We start from the raw sequence: 23372 nt of genomic DNA, 5'->3' as shown, positions 1-23372 counted from the left end.
TGACAGTACCACACGTACAGATACCGGTCGCGTTCAGCCGCTCAAACGTTGCATGCATCAACCAATTGCATGTAGTGGTCAGCTAATACGTAAAATAACTATTCAGACGTTGTAAGATCTGGCATGTATCAGCAACGCCTGGGCAGAGGTATACAAGAGGAACGCGCAAACCGTTAAGTTTTGACCTTCCAAAGATGGCGTACATCGATCTACTTTACGGCTTTTGCGACTGATGACGCAATGACGCAGCGCCGTCCCCACCATACATTCAGTTCAAGTATGAAAACAATAAACAACCCTGAGAAACGGGAGATATGCAAGAAGATCTGTCGTCCAGTTTCGACAGAAATACAGCTAAAAGATTAACTGGAACAACCATAGACGAGTTGAACGTTCTGTACAACGACGTTGGACTCATCGGTCCTGACAAAGGATTTCCGAGAGACGGCTTTCCCTTAGCCCCTTCTAGCTAGCCATGTAGCTCGTTCTTCGTTAGTACACTTTGCTTTCTTTGTTATGCAGTTGCCAGAGGACTGTTTTCGCATTCGTTTTCCTCCATCTCTTCGCTCCCTCACCCTGAACTTGCTGGCCATATGTCTCGCTGGCTTTTCCCCTGGTCAGGCTCAATCAAGAAGCGGGCCTGTCGGTACCTCTTACAGCATTACCTCGGTCACTTCTTGCAAGAACGACTGAGTTTGGAACAGTTAAGTTTGGACCTGTACAATGGTAGTGGTGTCATCAAAGAAATCAACATCGACGTTTGGGTAAGTTAGTGAAAGTAGTAAGGCCGTTTAACTGTCGGGAACAACTGGTCGCTTTTGTGTGTTCCCATGCACCCCGACCCTCAACTAACTTATTTCGCAATTTCAAGACCTGAACATAACAACAATCAACGTCATATCCTCGCTTCTCGTGAGTTCAAGGAACAGCCGTTCCGAGATATTTTTGTCAGCATCTAATTGGAAAATAACTCACCTCATCCAGTGTCGCTGCAGTTCAGTTGAAATATATATGACCAAGTTATACTTAGGTCTTGCAAACGCACTCACTTTCAATCAGCAGAACACACAAACCCATTGCCCTAAGCCATTTCCACCAGCTGTTTATTGTAGGACACGATGTTTCTTTTTCCAACGTCATCTTCCACTCATCTCTTAGTTTCTCATCACACCTCCTTCCCTCTCCCCCAGGCGGTCAACGAACTCTTGGAGTCTCTTGGGGCTCCATTTGAGATTGTGGATGGGTTTGTGAGCAGCATAGAGGTGACAATTCCCTGGTCAGCTCTTGTCACCGACCACTGCACCCTCGTCATCTCAGGCCTTCAGATAACATGCAGACCCAAGTACAGGAGCAGTAAGTCTCAGCCTGACAGCCAGTCTGCCTGACTAATGAGATCTTTGTTATTACCGTGTTATTGTTTCAGCTCCTGTTCCTGTCACTGCCGCAGGCCTGTCAGGTTCAGGAAGGAAGTTGTGGTAACCATTGATTAGCTACATTTTAGAATGTTATTGTCAACAAAGACAAATACAGTAAGGTCTAGTACTAGCTAACTCTTTGTTGTAAATGTCTGAGCTCAAGAGAAGACATGTTACTATCCCATGCTCAACATTTCTCAGAGCCAGCTGAATCATGCGTTGTTTTTGTTTAATTGTAGGTGGGGGGTTGGACTCCCAGGGTTGGTCCACATGCATGACCTCCAGCATGCAGCTGGCCCAGGAGTGTCTAAAGGACCCCCCTGAGGCGTCAGAGGAGCCGCCCGCTCCACTGGAGGGCCTGGAGATGTTTGCACAAACTATTGAGACTGGTGAGTCACTGGGTAGGCCTTGTTTGTGTGTGTGGGAGGGGGGCAGGGACTATTTTAAAGTTGTCATTATTGTTCCTGAACTGTCACCAGTGGTTGGTTAGTGCCTTCTTCTGAAGATAACAACCTTTTCTGTCATTTTCAAACTGTGGAGTCAAAGTCATGTACTGTCAATTCCAAGCTTGTGAGATAAGGACTGATATCAAATCACTGGTGTCCCTTCTGGTTTCTTTGTGACCAATATGCTTAGTGATAACGGATGTCCTTGTTTGTGTTATGTTGCAGTCCTGCGTCGGATCAAAGTCACCCTCCTGGACACCATCGTCCGGATCGAGCACCAGCGCCTGGACATGGAGACGGGCATTGCCTTAGAGGTGCACATCAAACGGTATGTTGGTTCTCACCACACTGACATTCTCACACTGCCTGTGTGTTCTCAGGACCCATGGAGAAGAACATATCTGAGAGAGAGAGAATGAGAGAGGGAGGAGAAAGAGAGCTGACATTCTCACACTGCCTCACACTGCCTCACAAGCTTGGAACTGACATTCTCACACTGCCTGTGTTGGTCTGTCCACCTAACCAGTTTAGAAGTCAGGAAGGACAGGAGATGAGGAAACACTTCAGGCAAACCTGTAATGCCAATCTGTCTCAGGATTTGTCTGTAGATTCAAAGAGAACATCTGAATCTCGGAGAAGCTTCACTATCTTTAGTAGAGCTTGTGGGTGTTTTGGCTGAGGTTGAAGGCAATATAGCGTTATTGTGCTGAGTGCTCTGCCCCCGGTGGCTGTGTGGTGTGCTGCAGGCTGGAGTACTGTGACGAGGCAGTGAGGGACCCCAGCCAGACGGTGCCTGTAGACATCCACCAGCCGCCTGCCTTCCTGCACAAGATCCTCCAGCTCAGCTCTGTTCAACTGCTGTACGAGACCACCGGAGGGCCCCAGGTAACACGCACAGTTTTACATTGACCACGGTACTAAAAACCCCCTCATGTACACACACTCTCACATGCATATACTCAAGTTTGATCCCAATATAACACACACACACACACATCTTTTAGAGACTAAATATCCACTTATAGATACTCACATAAACTCATATTTCCTCTCACACTCCCCCTAGTGGCTGGCTGACAGACTACCAACCAGTAGTGCTGGTAATCATCCTCTCCTTCACAGGGTCCTTTAAGAGCAGACACCCCTGCCTCAGCCTCAGCCAGTGAAGAGGAGGAGGAGGAGGAGGAGGAGGAGGGTGGTGAAGATAATGAAGAGGAGGAGGGTGGTGAGGAGGAGGAGGGTGGTGAGGAGGAAGGTGACCCTCCAGCCGCCCAGCAGCCCCTCCTCATCGGCAGCTGTTCTGGCTTCATGGAGACCACGGTCAAGATCAAACAGAACGACATGCTGCCTGGACCTAAGGTGTGTGTGTTTCAGTGGATTTGTTCAGTTCCTTCCTGTGTTCACTTAAGTTTTCAAGAACCTCTGTTTTGCTTTGGTCCTTTTGCTCTGTCACTGTTATTACAGCCACTTGTCTCTCCTTATCTTTCAGTTGGAGCTGGATGGGAAGGTGGGATGCCTCCACCTGCTTCTCTCCCCAGACCAGATCACTCACCTGACCGACCTTCTGTCTGCCCTCTGCATCGACACAGGTGAGTAAGGAAACTGGTTACCTGTTTCTCCCCACCTGCATTCCACATGTCTTAGTTCCACATCCTCATGTCATTGACAGTGGAACAAAACTCAATTCATCTTTCATCCACACTGTGTACTGCTGACCATGTATGATTTCCTCCCTGTCTATCCTACCAGAGCCTAAGCCCAGTGGTGCTGGGGTTCACAGCCGTCCCCTGGACTCTGAGGACTTGCGTCTGATAGAGGAGGACTTGAGCAAACAGTTGAGCTCCAGCCCCGGAGATAGAGATCCGGACTGGGACGAAGAGCCTGACATGGAGCCCTACCTCACCGGTCTGGAGAACGGGGGTACGTAGAGGGTAGCTAAATCAAATCAAATGTATTTATATAGCCCTTCTTACATCAGCTGATATCTCAAAATGCTGTACAGAAACCCAGCCTAAAAGCCCAAAACAGCAAGCAATGCAGGTGTAGAAGCACGGTGGCTAGGAAAAACTCCCTAGAAATTATGCAGGACACGTGTACAGTAGTCTGCTGCTGCATAATGTTCTGTGAGAGCTTGGTTGAACTAGACATGTGAAGCATAGTGCTCATTCTCTCTGTGTTTACTCACTTGCTGTCTCGGTCTCTTGCTCTCTTTCTCCTCCCTCTCTCATTCTCTCTCTCTCAGATATGTTCTTCTCCATGGGTCCTGGTATGACTAGCAGTGTGACGTCCGCGCGCTCTCTCTCCGACAGCATGGCGTCGTCTACACACAGCCAGGCTAGCTACGCCCAGGGCTTACCACAGGGTCCCAGGCGTTATCCTGTACCAGGATCACTATCCAGCCTGCCCCAGTGTAGCAGAATACCAGGTAACACTCACACTGTCTTGTACACATTTCACAGATAACAAAAACTATACAACTTATGTTATTAACCCCTCCTCCAGGGCGAAGTAGCCAATCAGAGCCACTGAAGCCAGAGGTGTTGCTCCGCCTCTCGCTTGGCGGGCTCACCCTAACCCTACTGGAGCAGGACCCGCCCCCCGGGCTGGACACAGCTTCCTCATTAGCCCAGGTGTCTCAGGTGTTCTTCCGGGAGCTGGCCTTCTTCAAAGACAGCATGTTCAGCGAGAGAGACTTCCACCACCTCAGAGCTAGCTTTGCTAAAGCCTGCCCCCACTCACACCTCAGGTACAAACACACAATAGCCTCTTCAACATTGGCCACCACTCCTCAGATAAATCAACAGACCTGCCCGACATATCAATAAATAATTCTTATTTTGCTCTCTTTTGCTCTCTCTCTCATATCTCGCTCTCCATCTCTGTCCCKTTTTCTCGCTCTCCATCTCTGTCCCCTTCTCTCTGTCTCTCTCTCCTCTCTCAGGATGACTGGAGCAGCGGTACAGGTGGCGTGTGAGATGCGCAGTGCAGGTCGCCACTCTCGTGCTGTGACCTCTGACCTGTCCTTCAGTAGGCTAGAGCTGCTTGAGTGTCTCTGGGAGCCAGGAAAGCCCCAATACACTGAGGTAGGAAAGGGGCTGTTATTTGAGATGATCTGAGGGCTTTAACACAACATTCCACATAATACAGTGTGCTGCAGCAAGGGCTAGCATTGCCCAGGATATAACTCTTCCCTCCTTCTCTAGTTGCTCCACTTCCAGCGTGCTGGAATGTTCACAGTGGGAGCTACAGCCAGACCCTGTGCACAGCTACACTACAGTCTCACAGAGAAACACCTGCGCAAGGTAAACCAGGACACTGTGTGTTTGTGTCAGTTGAACATGTTCAAAAGCTAATATGTAATTGATTGTCTGCTTTGGTCTCCTCTGTTAGCCTGCTACCCCCTCCTCCTGAAATGTCAATGTCTCTGTATTGCAGGGGAGGCAACGTGTGTTGCGTAGAGACAGTGTAGTGAGGGTAGAGTTGGGAGAGCTGAGTGCTGAGTTGGACCTGGACATACTGAGTCGACTGGAGCCTCTGAGCAGAGCCTGCAGCCACTGTCCCACACAGACAGGAGGAGGACCCGTCCACACACAGGTAAACACTTAGCAAGCCATCCGCCACTAAGAGGCGCCATTTGATAATGTTTTTGATATGCCGGCCTCACAATTGAAGTAAAATGTCAGGTTTGCTTTATGTTTTCGATTGTTTATCTTTGAACATTCTACTCTCCCATCCGTCTCTCAGACCCAGAGCAGTGAGCTGCACTCCTCTCTCTCCCTCCTCTCGCCCCACGCCATCCTCAAGCTCCGCTTCCCCATCCCGGACCTCCGGCCGTACCCCCTCCGACGCCCGCCTTCCCAGAGGGCTGTGCGGCAAGAGAACCTGGTGCTGGAGCTGTGTGACCTGGATATCCGCTCCCAGGAGGGCCCTGACCTACAGCCGGATCCCCATTCACCCCCTGGCCCCTCCCATGGCTCCCTCACACAGCTACTGGAGGCCAGCTTCAGTGACATGCACGGTGAGGAACACACACACACAGTAAAATATACACACAAACAGTAACACTCACATTTTGAGCAATTGTTTGTTCATTGTCTCTCTCAGGAACGTATGAGGGCTGGGAGGGAGGCTCCTTCCCCTGTATCAGAGTCAAGAAGAGTCAAGACTCCATGGCCAAGTGAGTGTGTTTCTGGGACATGTGTTTTAGGGGAGTTTGTTTCACTTGCTGTGTCACTTTAATTGAATGTCTTTCATCAAAAACATACTGTACACCAATTCCACAGCTGGATAGTATACATCTCCCTGTCTTTCTTTGTCTATCTCCCTCCCTCCCTCTCTCCAGACTGTCAGTGCGTGTGAGTGGAGGAGAGGGTCTGGGGTCAGCATTAGGGGGGGTAGGGGTGGGTCTGATGAGGGACCTGGGGTCCATGTCGTTTGAGAACCCCTGTGAACTCCGAGAGAAGACCAGCTCTCCCTTCTCCTCCAACCGCACCATGTTCGAGACTGAYGAGGTACCGCACCATCCCATCACAAACACCTAGACTCCTCTCTCACCCCTGGCCGTCCCTCTCTCACCCCTGGCCGTCCCTCTCTCACCCCTGGCCGCCCCTCTCTCACCCCTGGCCGTCCCTCTCTCACCCCTGGCCGTCCCTCTCTGGACCAGTTTTCTGTTTCTCACCATCCCTTTCTCACACACAATCACTTCCTAAAGATGTTGGTTTTATTTGACCCACTTTCTGAAAGTTGCAGTCTAACCTTTCCTCATTGCCCATCTCCTCCTCTCAGATGGTGATCCCAGCAGACCCAGAGGAGATGCAACACTTCCAGTCTCAGTGTGTGTCTCAGTGTGTAGTAGACGTCTCTCTGCCCCTGGCCTACATCTTCCTGCCCAGCAAACAGGCCTTCCAGAGTGTCTACAACAGGTGTGTCTCTCTCTTTTTCTGCTAGGTTGCTTATTTGTTTACACCATTTGAAATCTCTTTTTTTCTGTTCTTTCCCTTCGTTCTCCTCTCTCCCTTTCCATCCCTGTAGGATCAATAATGACCTGTTGATGTGGGAAGCCCCTCCCCCCTCAGACCCTAAGAGCGACCACAGCTCCCAACACCGTCGCCAAGACAATGACTATTTCCATCTTTGCAAGTCTGCCTTCAAACTAGGTGAGAACCCCATACTGAGACTTGTAAACCACTTAAAACTGGTCAGACAGAATTGGGTAATCTCTGTGTAGCAACTTGTTAATGTCTTTAGTCTATTTAAAGCTCTGATTTTAAAATGGCTTGCCAAGTGGTATGTGTTGAGCAACTCTTTAGTCAGCACCCCTGTAGACCATGTGAAATGTGTTGTTGCTCAGCAGTTCTATAACTGTGATGTTTCTGGTCTCTCAGACTCAGACTCCGAGGAGGAAGATGCTCAGTTCTACACAGACAGTGTATCAGCCAGATGCGGGCAGTTGGAGCCCCGCCCTAACCACGACCTCAGCCTGCTCTCCCTCACCATCGTCATAGGGAAGGGCCGCCTCCAAGCCATGACGGACAGCAAGGTGAGCAAATAATGAACCAGCTACATCTTACAATAAATGGTTAGCTAGGTATATAGACTGGAGAGATTTTGGTTCCTGGTTCAAATCCTGACTGGGCCTTACTGCCTGAAGGAATGATATTATTACACAAATTGAATGTATGTGTGTACTATGATTCTTCTAAGGAAGACACATAAATAAATAGTTTTCTGTTTCCTGTTTCGCCTCCTTCAGGGAGAGACAGGAAGTCAGGAGGACCGGTGTCACGGGGAGCTCATGTTGGACCTGGAAGGGGGAAAGATGTTCAGCGTGGCGCAGCATCAGAACAACCCCCATCTCAGCTTCCTGTGCTTGGAGAGCAGGAGGGTGGAGCTTTACCACAAAGGTGAGTGGAATGACTCTGTGATATCAGGGTTTAGCTCTGGTAGTACCTTCCTAATCACATGTAGTAGTGTGACAATCCATGTGTTTTCATGTAGATTGTTTTTAGCCATGAGCTAATCTCTTCTAAATGACTGACAGCCCTTACCTCTTTCCTTTCTGGTCACTAACCCTTTTCCTCCCCCTCACAGCTGTAGTGAAAGACTCCCCCGTCCCTAGGCGGTTAGAAATGCCCAGCTTCACTCCCCCAGGGCATCTGGACCCTACCATTTACCCCACAGAGGTGGGGGTGAGCAGTGTGAAAGGCAGGGAGACTGAGGTCCACATGTTATCCACGGCTTTCAAAATAACCCTGGACCCTCAGAGGAACGTCAAGGTAACATTCATATCTTCTCATTTATTCTTTGAATATCACCTTTTGATTGCGCTTGTAAGTTAGCTGTGCTTGTGATGTGGAAAGCTTAAGAAATATCACTAACTTAATTCTGTGTTTGTGTGTGTTTCACAGGAGTTCCTGGTCGCCCTTCGTCTCCATGGCGCCACTATGCGACATCAGATGGCACAGACCAATCACAGCTGGCACGAACAGGTATGAGGGAAATGGGGGATCCTAATACATACCAAAGCAGAGAAGCTTCAGGCACATATCATGATTTGACTTTGACTGCGTGGGGTGTGTTTGGTTAGTGAGGCTGTGTTTCTTCATGACAGCTGGTTGATTTTCTGGATGTCATTGATGACCCGATCCTGGGCTACACATCTCCTGCAGTTATTACCGTCCTACACACACACCTGGCCACCTGTGCCGTGGACTACAGGTACACACACACCAGATCTACATATGTGGACAAAGGAATATAATAAATTAACATAATAATGGTTTTTCACTTCTCTCGTGTCTCTGTCTCTCAGGCCCTTGTATCTTCCATTGAGGGTGTTGTTCACAGCAGAATCCTTCTCTCTGTCGAGTAACATCATCGTAGACACTGCCACCTTTCACCTCAGGTTTATCCTGGATGACTCTGCACTGTATCTCTCTGATAAATGTGAAAGTGATGTTGTGGACCTGAGACGAGGTATGCCACACGATTAACTGTACCGCGTGTGTACATCTGCATCTGAGTGTGTGTTCAATTCTAACGCCCTCTCTCTCTCTCTCTCCCCTCAGACTATGTATGTGTTCTGGACATTGATCTGCTGGAGCTGGCCATTACCACATGGAAAGGCAGTGATACAGGGAAACTGGTAAGTTCTTAGCCTGCCAATTTTGTGTGATTATACATCTGTCTGTGTGTTTGAACTTAAGAGACTGTTGGTCTCAAATCTACTCTGTCTTCCTTTCTCCTCTGCTCCAATCCCCTCCTCTCTCTCTCCCAGTCCCAGCCTCTGTTTGAGCTGCGTTGCTCCAACAACGTGGTCCACCTCCACACCTGTGCTGACTCCTGTGCTGCCCTGGTCAACATGCTGCAGTACCTGGTCTCCCAGGGAGACCTGCACCCACCCCCCCGACACACATCACCCACTGAGATCGCTGGACAGAAACTGCCGGTAAGACAGACAGACCAGTATTTATTATGGATCCCCATTACTCTTCCTTGGATCTGGCAAAATTAAGGCAGTTTTACAGTTTTAAAACATTACAATGAATTCATTACAGATTTCGCAACACACTGTGTGCCCTCAGGCCCCTACTCCACTACCACATATCTACAACACAAAATCCATGTATACGTGTGTGTGTGTATGCATGTGTCTGTGCCTATGTTTGTGTGTCTTCACAGTCCTCAGTGTTCCATTAGGTGTATTTTTATACTTTTTAAACTCTGATTCTACTTCTTGCATCAGTTACTTGATGTGGAATAGAGTTCCATGTAGTCATGGATTTATGTAGTACTGTGCGCCTCCCATAGTCTGTTCTGGACTTGGGGACTGTGAAGAGACCTCTGGCGGCCTGTCTTGTGGGGTATGGGTGTCTGAGCTGTGTGCTAGTAGTTTAAACAGACAGTGCATTCAACATGTCAATACCTCTCACAAATACAGGTAGTGATGAAGTCAATCTCTCCTCTACTTTGACCCAGGAGAGATTGACATGCATATTATTAATATTAGCTCTCTGTGTACATCCAAGGGCCAGCTGTGCTGCCCTGTTCTGAGTTAATTGCACTTTCCCTAAGTCCCTCTTTGTGGCACCTGACCAACCTGCTGAACAATAGCCCAGGTGCAACAAAACTAGGGCCTGTAGTACCTGCCTTGTTGATAGTGCTGTTAAGAAGGTAGAAACTAGGGCCTGTAGGACCTGCCTTGTTGATAGTGCTGTTAAGAAGGTAGAAACTAGGGCCTGTAGGACCTGCCTTGTTGATAGTGCTGTTAAGAATGCAGAGCAGTTCTTTATTATGGACAGACTGCTCCCCATCCTAGCTACTGTTGTATCAATATGTTTTGACCATGGCCGTTTACAATCCAGGGTTATTCCAAGCAGTTTAGTCACCTCAACTTGTTCAATTTCCACATTATTCATTACAATATTTATTTCAGGGGTTTTGGGTTTAGTGAATGATTTGTCCCAAATACAATGCTTTTAGTGTTTTGAAATATTTAGGACTAACTTATTCCTTGCCACCCATTCTGAAACTAACTGCAGCACTTTAAGTGTTAGTCATTTCAGTAGCTGTATTAGCTGATGTGTTGAGTCATCCACATAAATACACACACTGGCTTTACTTTTTCCAGCAGCAGACTATGACCGATAATGTTTAAAGCTGCACTGAAGTCTAACAAAACAGCCCCCACAATTTTTTGATCATCAATTTCTCTCAGCCAATCATCAGTCATTTGTGTAAGTGCTGTGCTTGTTGAATGTCCTTCCCTATGAGCATGCTGAAAGTATGTTCTCAATTTGTTTACTGTAAAATAGCATTGCATCTGGTCAAACACCATTTTTTCCAGAAGTTTACTAAGGGTTGGTAACAGGCTGATTGGTCGGCTATTTGAGCCAGTAAAGGGGGCTTTACTATTCTTGGGTAGCTGAATGACTTTAGCTTCCCTCCAGGCCTGAGGGCACATGCTTTCATGTAGGCTTAAATTGAAGATATGGCAAATAGGAGTAGTAATATCGTCCACTATTATCCTCAGTAATTCTCCATCCAAGTTGTCAGACACCGGTGGCTTGTTATTGTTGATAGACAACAATCATTTTTTCACCTCTTCCACACTCACTTTATGGGATTCAAAATTACAATTCTTGTCTTTGATAATTTGGTCAGATATACTTGGATGTCGAGTGTCAGCGTTTGGTGCTGGCATGTCATGCATAAGTTTGCTAATCGTGCCAATGAAAAAAATCATTAAAGTAGTTAGCAATAACAGTCAGTTTTGTGATGAATGAGCCATCTGATTCAATGAATGACGGAGCTGAGTTTTCATTTTTTCCCAAAATGTAATTGAAGGCGCTCTGAAGCTTTTTACTGTCATTCTTTGTCATTTATCTTTGTTTCATAGTGTAGTTTCTTCTTTTAATTCCGTTTATTCACATGATTTCTCAATTTGCAGTACGTTTGCCAATCTGTTGTGCAGCCAGACTTATTTGCCATTCCTTTTTCCTCATCCCTCTCAACCATACAATTTTTCAATTCCTCAGTATTCCACATTTAACAGTTTTTACAGTCATTTTCATAATGGGTGCATGCTTATTAGTAACTGGGATAAGCAATGTCTGCTTGCTCCTCATTACACACCACGGACCAACAAATATTCTTTACAACAACAATAAAGGAATCACTACAAAACTTATTGTATGACCTCTTATACAGTATATTAGGCCCAGCCTTTGGAACTTTGGTTTTCCTAGATATGGCTACTATATTGTGATCATTACATCCGATGGATCTGGATACCGCTTTAAAGAGAACTTCTGCTGCATTAGTAAAGATGTGATCAATACATGTTGATGATTTAATTCCTGTGCTGTTTATATACATTAGACTAGTATATACTACCTTAAGGTCTGGAACAGATTTTGTATGTTTGTTCGGATAAATGTTGTGTGAGAACAACTGAAGAGATTGAAACTGTGGAGCGGCAGAATAGGAGACTGACTCCACTAGCGTAAACTCTCTATTGCAGGGATGGGCAACTTCAGTCCTCAAGGGCCTGATTAGTGTCACACTTTTGCCCCAGCTAACACACCGGACTCCAATAATCAACTAATCGTGATCTTCAGTTTTAGAACGCAATTATTTGAATCTCAACCCCTGAGGACTGGAGTTGTCCATCCCTGATCTGTTGTCTGTGTTTACGTGTCATGTTAGTTGTCAGAATGTCCCGCCTCCTTGCCACCCTGCCCTCCAGCTGAGACTGCTGAGATCAACCAGTGCGATCTCCTTGATGCTTTGATTGACACCGAGAGGAGCCATCCAGATGAGGATATGGACTCGGGTAAAACGGGCTATTAAATGACAGTGTAGTTCAGCATCTCTAGATATAACATTTTATGTTTTCGTCATTTAGATCAGTGTTTCCCAACTCCGGTTCTCCAATACCCAAAACGGCGCACATTTTTTATGTAGCCCCAGACAAGCACACCTGATTCAACTAATCATCGAGCCCTCGATGAGTTGAATCAGGTGAGTTTGTCCGGGTCTACATCAAAAATGTGTTCTGTTGGGGGTACTGTAGTTGGGAAACACTGATTTAGCGGATGCTCTTACCCAGAGCGGCTTACAGTCCTCTATATACATATAATAGATATTAAATAGAGGATGGTGATCACTCCTGGATATGTGGAATATTTCCTTGTGTGTTTCCAGGTTCTCCCACAGTCCCGCGGGGCTCACCTGTCTCTGTCTACCTGTTCCCCGGGGAGGCTCCCAAGCTCCCCCCACCTGTTGTCATTGACGGGGAGGAATCAGAGCTTGACGGACTGGTGGTGACAGCCACTGAGGTGCAGGCGGATATGATGTCAGAGGAGGGCTCTGAGGGTTCAGAGGACAACGAGGACTTCTGCATCCTAGAGGCTCCTGGGATGGGTATACCTGTGCGTCTCTCTTCTCTTTCATCTTCATCACCCTCATCTCGCCATACTACTTACTCGTAGTTCACATGGAATTTAATTATGCGACATGAAGTACTAAACCTATTCTGATGTTCATCAATTCACCCTCAGCCCAGAGACGGGGAGCCCCTGGTGACGGTGCTAACTGAGGGTCCTATCAGGGTGAGGGAGGGCCACTTCTCCCGACCGCGGGGCAGCTCTGACCTGCTGCGGGCCCCCAGCCACTTCCCTGTCCCCCAGAGCAGGGTGGTGCTACGAGAGGTGTCTGTTGTCTGGCATCTGTACGGAGGGAGAGATTTCGGGGGCAAGGCCATGTCTACACACACGCAGCATGGAAACAGGTGCCCATACACACGTATACAGACAAAAGCACAGAATTATAATTAATAATGGCGCCGGAGGGGGTGGCTGCCGTTTTACGGGCTCCTAACCAACAGTGATATTTAGTTTTTTTCACATTGTTTGTAACTCTCATGTCAGGACGTGCCCTCGGGGAMGATCATAGCCCCACCCCCCATTCTCTCTCTCTACATAGATGTATGACTTTACGACAGGTTATAAATACCTGGTAGAAACTGCCATGCAGTATTGAGAGAGTCTACCAGAACAAATAACTTATTTTGTTCAAAATTCCTAATCCCCAAAATGGGAGAACTAAACAATATTTCTATATTTTTGAGAATGTTGGATTGATTTAAGGGACAGTTATGATGAGTGCGTTTCATTTTGTGATCTCATGAAGGACAGGAAACACACAACTGTATCTCTTAAAGTGTACATTTCCAAGCTGTCAGTTTTACATCTAATTATTGTGAAACATATGTGATTAAACATGAAACTATTTGTGAAAAGATGTAATGTGATGTTAACCTTCTAAATGAGAGTATGGATTTTCATGTAAAGATTAACTAGCCAGTGGCCACACCCATGAACCCAGACATCACATTAGGTGTCATGGACCACCCTTTTCTCTGAAGTGTATAAAACCATCCGTGACGAAATTTACATCACATGCCAAAGAAACCCAGGGTAAGCAGGACGTCTCGAATGGTTAAGAAGTCAGAGAACACCGGGACGGAGTTCCCACGTTGGAATGGCTACAATTCTATAGGCCATCGGAGACCATACAGCTGTAGTTTGGCTACACGGCTGGAAGTGGTTAAACTCAGACTATTGATCACTACAGAATAGGAGCAAATCTTAGACGTACAATTACTAGTCTGCAGCTAGAAATTACCTAAATCTAGAACGAGAATACCAACAACCCGCCGAAGCATCTATCTATGAAAACATTTCCGAATGGTACTCTGAAGTATCCATCCTAAACACCGACAACCACAAAAGATTGTGACTTCTGGGAAAGTTAACCAGAGACTCTACAGGACGATCAAGTGTTTTCAACGGAGAGATAACAACGACGTCTAAGTGTAAATATGTACATTGCAATTTCTTTCAGAATGAGCGGCCGTTCATGTGCAAAGGACAACGATGACAGCCTATAGGGAGGAGGTCAGAGACCTGGCAGTGTGGTGCCTGGACAACAACCTCTCCCTCAATCTGAGCAAGATAAAGGAGCTGATTGTGGACTATAGGAAAAGGAGGGTCGAACAGGCCCCCATTTTAACATRGACGTGGGTCGAGAGTTTCAAGTTCCTTGGTGTCCACATCACCAACAAACTATCATGGTCCAAACACACCAAGACAGATGTGAAGAGGGCATGACAACACCTTTTCCCCCTCAGACTGAAAAGATTTGTCATGGGTCCTCAGATCCTCAAAAGGTTTTACAGCTGCACCATCGAGGGCATCCTGACCGGTTGCATCACCGCCTGGTATGGCACTGCTCGGCATCTGACCGTAAGGTGCTACAGAGGGTAGTGCGTACGGCCCAGTACATCACTGGGGCCAAGCTTCCTGCCATCCAGGACCTATATACTAGGCGGTGTCAGAGGAAGGCCCAAAAAATTGTGAGACTCCTGTCACCCAAGTCATAGCCTGTTCTCTCTGCTACCGCACGGCAAGRGGTGCCGGAGCACCAAGTCGAGGACCAAGAGGCTCCTTAACAGCTTCTACCCCGAAGCCATAAGACTGCTGAACAATTAATCAAATTCCCCCCAACCCCCTCTGTTTTTACACTGCTGCTACTCGCTGTTTATTATCTATGCATAGTCACTTTACAAATTACCTCGACTAACCTGTACCCCTCACATTGACTCTGTACCGGTACACGCTGTATATAGCGTCATTATTGTTATGTTACTTTTTGATTCAATTTTTTTACTTTAATTTAATAAGTAAATCTTTTCATAACTTTTTTTTTTGCACACATAACCCAGCAACAGGCACTTGAATTTGTAAGATTTCTCTCTGAATGATCATCAAGCTCCTTTCTCCCTCCTTCCCCCCTCTCTCTCTAGGGGTCGCTCTGCCCCCTCTGGGATGCGTGGGTCCCCGTCCCGCTCCGCTGCTCCGTCACGGCCTCAGAATTCTTGGCGTTGGGCTGGAGGTGGTGGACGACAACACAACCTGCTCATGGAGATCCAGCTCACCAAGGTAGGGAGACTGTATGTACTGTGTGCACAAGGTGTGTCCATACAGTACTCTAAAGATATTGTTTGCCTTTGATTTTTTTTCTCTGTACAAAATGGAAAGCTAATTCATTTTTTCCCCCATCGTAAGGATATGTTCAGTTGGAGTGTAGCATAAATGTAAACCGATGCTTTTGTTAACGTGGAGACAACTGGTACTATTAGTTAAATGTGCCATTCCTATTCCAGGTGAGCTTCCAGCACGAGTCGTATCCGGTGGTGGTGTCTGCGGCTGGGCCGTGTCAGGAGGGAGGGGTGCCTGGGGTGGGGGTTGGCGCGGTGGGCGAGCAGCCTCTGTCCCGCCAGGTGTTCATCGTTCAGGAGCTGGAGATACGCGACCGCCTGGCCTCGTCCCAGCTCAACAAGTTCCTCTACCTGTACACAAGCGAGAGCATGCCTCGCAGAGCACACTCCAACATGGTGAGAGAAGAGGCTTTTTATAGCCATTTATCATTATTTACTTTTTGTTGTGAAAGTCAGTTTTTAACAATGATTTTAATTTACAGTGGAATTATAAGCTTTTTCAAACAGAATTTGCATCCTGTAGCTCTAACTCCAAAAAGTTCTAGGACACTAAAGTCCATGGAGAATAAGAGCACCTCCTCCCAGCTGCCTACTGCACTGAGGCTAGGAAACACTGTCACCACCGATTAAATCCACGATAATCTAGAATTTCAATAAGCATTTCTCTACGGCTGGCCATGCTTTCCTCCTGGCTACACCAACTCCGGCCAACAGCTCCGCACCCCCCACAGCAACTTGCCCAAGCCTCCCCAGCTTCTCCTTCACACAAATCCAGATAGCAGATGTTCTGAAAGAGCTGCAAAACCTGGACCCGTACAAATCAGCTGGGCTAGACAATCTGGACCCTCTCTTTCAAAAATTATCCGCCACCATTGTTGCAACTCCTATTACTAGTCTGTTCAACCTCTCTTTCGTATCCTCTGAGATTCCTAAAGGTTGGAAGGCTGCCTCGGTCATCCCCCTCTTCAAAGGGGGAGACACTCTAGACCCAAACTGTTATAGACCTATATCCATCCTGCCCTGCCTTTCTAAAGTTTTCGAAAGCCAAGTTAACAAACAGATCACTGACCATTTCGAATCCCACCGTATCTTCTCCGCTGTGCAATCCAGTTTCCGAGCCGGTCACGGGTGTACCTCAGCCACGCTCAAGGTACTAAACGATATCATAACTGCCATCGATAAAAGACAGTACTGTGCAGCCGTCTTCATCGACCTGGCCAAGGCTTTCGACTCTGTCAATCACCGTATTCTTATCGGCAGACTCAACAGCCTTTCTCAAATGACTGCCTCGCCTGGTTCACCAACTACTTCTCAGATAGAGTTAATTGTGTTAAATCAGAGGGCCTGTTGTCCGGACCTCTGGCAGGCTCTATGGGGGTGCCACAGGGTTCAATTCTCAGGCCGACTCTTTTCTCTGTATATGATGTCCCTCTTGCTGCGGGTGATTCCTTGATCCACCTCTACGCAGACAACACCATTCTGTAAACACATCTGGCCCTTCTTTGGACACTGTGTTAACAAACCTCCAAACGAGCTTCAATGCCATACAACACTCCTTCCGTGGCCGCCAACTGCTCTTAAATGCTAGTAAAACTAAATGCATGCTCTTCAACCGATCGCTACCCGCCCAACTAGCATCACTACTCTTGACGGTTCTGACTTAGAATATGTGGACAACTACAAATACCTAGGTGTCTGGCTAGACTGTAAACTCTCCTTCCAGACTCATATTATGCATCTCCAAACCAAAATTAAATCTAGAATCGGCTTCCTATTTCACAACAAAGCCTCCTTCACTCACGCTGCCAGACATACCCTCATAAAACTGACTATCCTACCGATCCTCAACTTCGGCGATGTCATTTACAAAATAGCCTCCAACACTACTCAGCAAACTGGATGCAGTCTATCACAGTGCCATCCATTTTGTAACCAAAGCCCCATATACCACCCACCATTGCGACCTGTATGCTCTCGTRGGCTGGCCCTCGCTACATATACGTCGCCAGACCCACTGGCTCCAGGTCATCTATAAGTCTTTGCTAGGTAAAGCTCCGCCTTATCTCAGCTCACTGTTCACGATAACAACACCCACCCGTAGCACGCACTCCAGCAGGTGTATCTCACTGGTCATCCCCAAAGCTAACACCCACTTTGGCCGCCTTTCCTTCCAGTTCTCTGCTGCCAATGACTGGAACGAATTGCAAAAATCGTTGAAGTTGGAGACCTATATCTCCCTCACTAACTTTAAGCATCAGCTATCTGAGCAGCTTACCGATCGCTGCAGCTGTACATAGCCCATCTGTAAATAGCCCACCCAACTACCTACCTCATCCCCATAGTGTTTTTATTTACTTTTTTGCTCTTTTGCACACCAGTATTTCTACTTGCACATCATCATCTGCACATCTATCACTTCAGTGTTCATTTGCTAAATTGTAATTACCTCGCTACTATGGCTTATTTATGCCTTACCTCCTTACTCCATTTGTATACACTGTATATAGATTTTTCTATAGTGTTATTGACTGTACTTTTGTTTGTCCTATGTGTAACTCTGTTGTTTTTTGTCGCTTTGCTTTATCTTGGCCAGGTCGCAGTTGTAAATGAGAACTTGTTCTCAACTGGCCTACCTGGTTAAATAAAGGTGACATTTTTTTAAATTAAGTTTTCTATGATATTGGGTTGTGATGTGCTCTCTGTGTGTCCCAGTTAACAGTGAAGGCCCTGCAGGTGTGTCCAGACTCAGGTGTAGGTGGTCCAGAGTGTTGTTTAAGAATCAGCCTCCTCCCCCTCCGACTCAACATCGACCAGGATGCCTTGTTCTTCCTGAAGGATTTCTTCAGTAGTCTGGCTGCTGGAGTTAACCCCTACCTGCCTATGGATCCTGCAGCTGAGGGTGAGCACCATCACTGTGTTTTTTTTGTACTCTACAAAAAAGCTTTTTGACTGCTCAGGTCACATGGATCAGGAAAACAGTCATACATAGCATTAATTTGTGGTGCTCTGTATCATACACTATATATACAAAAATATGTGAACACCCCTTCAAATGAGTGGATTCGGTTATTTCAGCCACACCTGTTGCTGACAGGTGTATAAAATCGAGCACACAGCCATACAATCTCCATAGACAAACATTGTTAGTAAAATGGCTTTAATGAACAGCTCGGTGACATTCAACGTGGCACTGTCATAGGATGCCACCTTTCCAACAAGTCAGTTCGTCACATTTCTGCCCTGCTGGAGCAGCCCCGGTCAACTGTAGGTGCTGTTATTGTGAAGTGGAAACATCTAGGAGCAACACCGGCTCAACCACGAAGTGGTAGGCCACACAGGCTCACAGAACGTGACCGCCAAGTGCTGAAGCGTATAGCATGTAAAAATTGTCTGTCCTTGGTTGCAACACTCACTACCAAGTTCCAAAATGCCTTTGGAAGCAACGCCAGCATAATAAATGTTCGTTGGGAGCTTTATTAAATGGTTTTCCATGGCCAAGCAGCCGCATACAAGTCTAAGATCACCATGTGCAATGCCAAGCATCGGCTAGAGCTTAATGCTATTAGACTCCTGGAGCAGTGGAAACGCGTTCTCTGAAGTGATGAATCACGTTTCATCATCTGGCAGTCCGACGGACACATCTGGGTTTGGCAGATGCCAGGAAGAATTCTACCTGCCCAAATGCAGTGCCAACTGTAAAGTTTGGTAGAGGAGGAATAATGGTCTCGGGCTGTTTTTCATGGTTCGGTCTAGGCCCCTTATTTCCAGTGAAGGGAAATCTTAACGCTACAGCATACAATGACATTCTAGACGATTCTGTGCTTCCCCAAACTGTTGGCACAAATTTGTGAGGCCCTTTCCTGTTTCAGCATGTTAATGTCCCAGGGCACAAAGTGAGGCCCATACAGAAATGGTTTGTCGAGCCTCCTGAGTGGCGCAGCGGTCTAAAGCACAGCAACACAGTGTTGCGGCATCACTACAGCCTGGGGTTCGATCCCAGTGTATATATCCTCCTCAACCACTCAATACTTTCTCCTATTTTCTTCATTTTCTCTCTCTGTCCTCTCACAGTAAAGACAGACCCTTCTCAGAAGCCCACTGAAGATGGGGTCATTGGCACAGAGACCACTTCTGGTCTGGGTCCTGACCTCACTGCTTCTGTAGAAACCACCTATAGTGAGCAGAGCTCCTCGTCCGCTGGCTCCACCTCTTCCACTGATCAGCCAATCTACTTCCGGTAATTACTAACTTAATCCTCCCAAAAAGTATTAAAAAAACAAGTCTATTTCGAATGTGTCAATTATTTATTCATTGTCTTTCCTTTCTAAGGGAGTTCCGTTTCACCTCTGAAGTCCCCATCTGGCTTGACTACCAGGGCAAGCATGTGGTCATTGAGCAGGTGAAAGGACAAAGGACATTTTAACTGTGATGCTTTGTCAGTGAACTCATCTCTGTGGTTATGTTATGTCACACACTTGACCTTTGCACTGTGATTGTTTCCTAGGGAACGTTTGCAGGGATTCTTATTGGTCTGGCCCAGCTGAATTGCTCTGAACTGAAGCTGAAGAGACTCTGCTGCCGACACGGGTACAACAACAGTAACTCTGGGGTTTCTGTGGTGTCTGAAGCAAGTGTCTTTTTCATAACGCTTTTCTCTATCTCTTCCTCCCAGACTTCTAGGTGTAGATAAGGTGATTCAGTACGCTGTCACTGAGTGGCTGACAGACATCAGAAAGAACCAGCTGCCGGGCATTCTGGGAGGTGTAGGCCCCATGCACTCTGTAGTTCAGCTGTGTAAGTACAGGAAGTGACGTCACTTGTATGGTGTTCTTTGTTTCTTTGCCGTTGTCCCTTTAGTAGTCCCTGAGTTATAACCATAGTAATAGAATTGTTCTCTTGCAGTATGTTTATAGCTAGCCTACTTTCAAAACCTAATTTAGTGTTGATCTCAATAGTTCTTTTTTGTGTAACTTTCTCTCTCTCTAGTCCATGGAGTGAGGGACTTGTTCTGGATGCCCATAGAGCAATACAGGCGGGACGGCCGCATTATCCGGGGTCTCCAGCGGGGGGCAGCATCCTTCGGTACCTCCACTGCCTCTGCTGCTCTGGAGCTCAGCAACAGACTGGTGCAGGCCATACAGGTACTACTGACCTCTGACCTCTAACCACAGACTATTAGCAGGCAACAGACTGTCCGTAGGCCACACAGCGGTAGAATACCAATCATACGTGCAGCTCACATAGACATATAGGTTGAAACAATGCATCCCATGTACTACACACCATACATGTTAATACCACTATTCTTACAGTCATGTATCATAGAAGGGTTAGCATACCTAAACCATGTAGGAAAGAACTGAAAGACTAGAAGCAACCATACATGTAGAAGCCACTGGGACCAGTAATACAGATTCCTCCATTGCTTTGATGTGCTTCACTCTCTTACAGAGTTGTAATAATCCTGCTCTTTCTCCTCTAGGCCACAGCGGAGACTGTGTATGACATCCTATCCCCAACGCCCCCCCTGAACCGTTACATCACAGAGGGCCGGCCGCCCTCCAACCAGCCCCGCCGCGCCCACCAGCCGGCCGACCTCAGAGAGGGCGTGGCTAAGGCCTATGACACTGTCAGAGAGGTAGATGTTCTACTGATAAATAAATAAATAAATGTGTTTAAATCGACCATTTTAGAATGACAATAAAAGGCCTAACACTCTCACTAACACTCTGTTTTCTGTCTGTTTCCCAGGGTATGATGGACACAGCTCAAACGCTATGTGACGTGGCGTCTCGCGGGCATGAGCAGAAAGGTCTGCCTGGTGCTGTGGGCGGAGTCCTGCGGCAGATCCCGCCCACCGTCGTCCGTCCCTTAATAGTGGCGTCCGAGGCAACGTCCAACCTACTGGGGGGCATGCGGAACCAGATCAAGCCAGATGCACGGAAGGAGGACTTCTTAAAATGGCGCTCCGACGAAGGCCAAGAGTGATGATTCTGGTGGTGGCTGGGTTAAAGGTTAAGGATATGGTGGTGAAGTTATGTGGCTGAACCGATGAAGGGAGTGAATGTGTGAGTGAGTTTTTAATGCAAAAAAACCTAACTACTGCGGAGTGATTGACACCCAGTATTTTATGTGGCTCCAGATGGATTGAGATACATTTTTTGTTTCCTTTCTTCAACGCAATCAAATAGAGTTCAGTTCACTCTCCTTGCAGCAGTATGTACATGATGCAGATACTCTACCTTTTATTAGTACGTAAACATATCACTGTCATTCTGGGTTGACTTCTTGTTTAGCTGTCAACGCTGACAAAGGGCATACAGGGCTCTAGTCTAGTATAAGGTCTGTAGTAGGTGGGATTAAATGTGTTAATCAGTAGCTCTCCCAGTCTTCTGTTGATCAGACTATGGGCCGGTTTCCCAGATTGAGATTAAACCTATTCCTGGACTGAAAAGCACCTTGAATGGCGATCCTTAATTGAGCATGCATTTTAGGAGTAGGCTTAATCTGAGTCCGGGAACTCATTCTATTGGAGGGTAACATCCTCTATTCCTTTGAGATTTGGATGGAGGAGACTGAAGAAACTATATTATAGTGGCCTTTGAGATCCTTACAAAGGTTAGGAATGTCATAGTTCCTCAACTCAAAATGCAACTCTGTGATTGTTCTATCCTAGCCTGTACACATCCCCACCCCAGTGTTTGTGCCATAAGCTTTTTCAATGCTGAGTTCCCTGGCCTCTCCCCCTTTTGGTTTAAAATCAATGTCTACTTTTATTGCCTTCCTGAAACCTATACTTATCTCTCTGTATGCTTACTTGTTCATATTTGACCAATGGACACAATGGCCTGGTTGTATTAACTAAATGCAGTCATGGGAGAATATGGATGATGAACTGAACAAACTGGAGAAATGTCCTTTCCTCTATGTCAAACGGCTTTCCTTGCTTTTAATGCTTGCCAGCGTTTGGTCATCCAATTTGTACTTACTGTTTTGTTTCTGTCAGAGCAAGATGTCCCCCTCAGGGCCTTGAACCTTATCACAAGTCTAGTTCCTTCCTCTCAACAGAAAATGATCTTGTTCGTCTCGTTAGTTGCCTTCCTGCGTTTTTTTATTTTTCTAATTATGTTAAACACTAGTATTAATTAGCATATTCGTTTTCAAAATAACAGTGTTGGTGGGATGTCTGAAGGGTTAAGACATGGGGGAAATAAGGGGGTTTGTGGTCAAACGTTTTACATTTTTATCTTTTGTTCAATACTTTTAAGGGATATATGTTTAGGTATGTGTGTGCATAAAATTGAGTTTGTGTGTGTGTGTGTGGGTGGGTTAGTGGTTTCTTGTGAGGGTGACCCTTTGGTTATATTGGTCACACCTCTGTGTTAGCCGMCAGATCCAACCCGCTTGCTTACAGCTGCACTAGGACCTGACAGCATACATTTGTATATTAAGACATTGTGGAGCCGGGGGCACGATATGGCTAGGAAAACATGCCTCAATCCAGGAATGAGAAATGTTTTGGTACTGCAAATTGTCCCATTATCCTAAGAAGACGTTCAATCTTCTTGGTGTAACAGTAGGGATAATGGGACAATTTGGAGTAGAACTCATTTCTCATCCCTGCATTGAGGTACGTATTCCGAGCCATATCTCCCGCTGGCGCCGCGTTGTCCTAATTTACAGAGGAATGCTGTCCGACCCTAGTGCAGCTGTACACAAGCGGATCGGACCTGCCGGCTAACCTCTGTGTATTTACTATATCACATCTGTAAGAATTACCTGTATAATATCAAGACAATGAGTACACATTAATACAAAAAATAAAACATGAATATAAAAAAACTTTACATAGTTTTGTGCTTTTTTTTATATATATATWTTTTTTTACAGTTGACAAAATAAATAAAAGATTGTGCCATGCTATGTTGTCTTAGGTCTCTCTTTATGTAG

The 23372-nt window shown here is 46.5% G+C and overlaps 1 protein-coding gene across 1 annotated transcript; it reads left to right on the top strand.

Annotated features, from left to right (window-relative positions):
- Positions 1 to 89: 89 nt before the first annotated feature.
- atg2a (autophagy related 2A) lies at positions 90 to 23345 on the top strand. Its single transcript, XM_023990388.3, has 39 exons — positions 90 to 764; positions 1191 to 1353; positions 1655 to 1804; positions 2087 to 2189; positions 2608 to 2746; positions 2984 to 3220; positions 3351 to 3450; positions 3611 to 3781; positions 4104 to 4286; positions 4364 to 4607; positions 4803 to 4944; positions 5065 to 5163; positions 5297 to 5455; positions 5606 to 5879; positions 5966 to 6038; positions 6204 to 6372; positions 6647 to 6783; positions 6893 to 7017; positions 7246 to 7400; positions 7614 to 7764; positions 7952 to 8136; positions 8269 to 8349; positions 8472 to 8578; positions 8673 to 8836; positions 8929 to 9005; positions 9138 to 9308; positions 12068 to 12194; positions 12566 to 12792; positions 12922 to 13151; positions 15228 to 15363; positions 15588 to 15818; positions 18135 to 18321; positions 19494 to 19659; positions 19752 to 19821; positions 19927 to 20009; positions 20095 to 20216; positions 20409 to 20563; positions 20905 to 21060; positions 21174 to 23345. Exons 1-39 carry the CDS (start codon positions 594 to 596, stop codon positions 21408 to 21410), a joined length of 6057 nt encoding a protein of 2018 aa, XP_023846156.1. The 5' UTR covers positions 90 to 593; the 3' UTR covers positions 21411 to 23345.
- The last annotated feature ends 27 nt before the right edge of the window (positions 23346 to 23372 follow it).

Source organism: Salvelinus sp. IW2-2015, linkage group LG6.2, assembly GCF_002910315.2.
Source record: "Salvelinus sp. IW2-2015 linkage group LG6.2, ASM291031v2, whole genome shotgun sequence".
Lineage (NCBI taxonomy): Eukaryota > Metazoa > Chordata > Actinopteri > Salmoniformes > Salmonidae > Salvelinus > Salvelinus sp. IW2-2015.
Note: the sequence above shows the minus strand (reverse complement) of the source record. Positions and strands in the feature narration are given on the sequence as shown.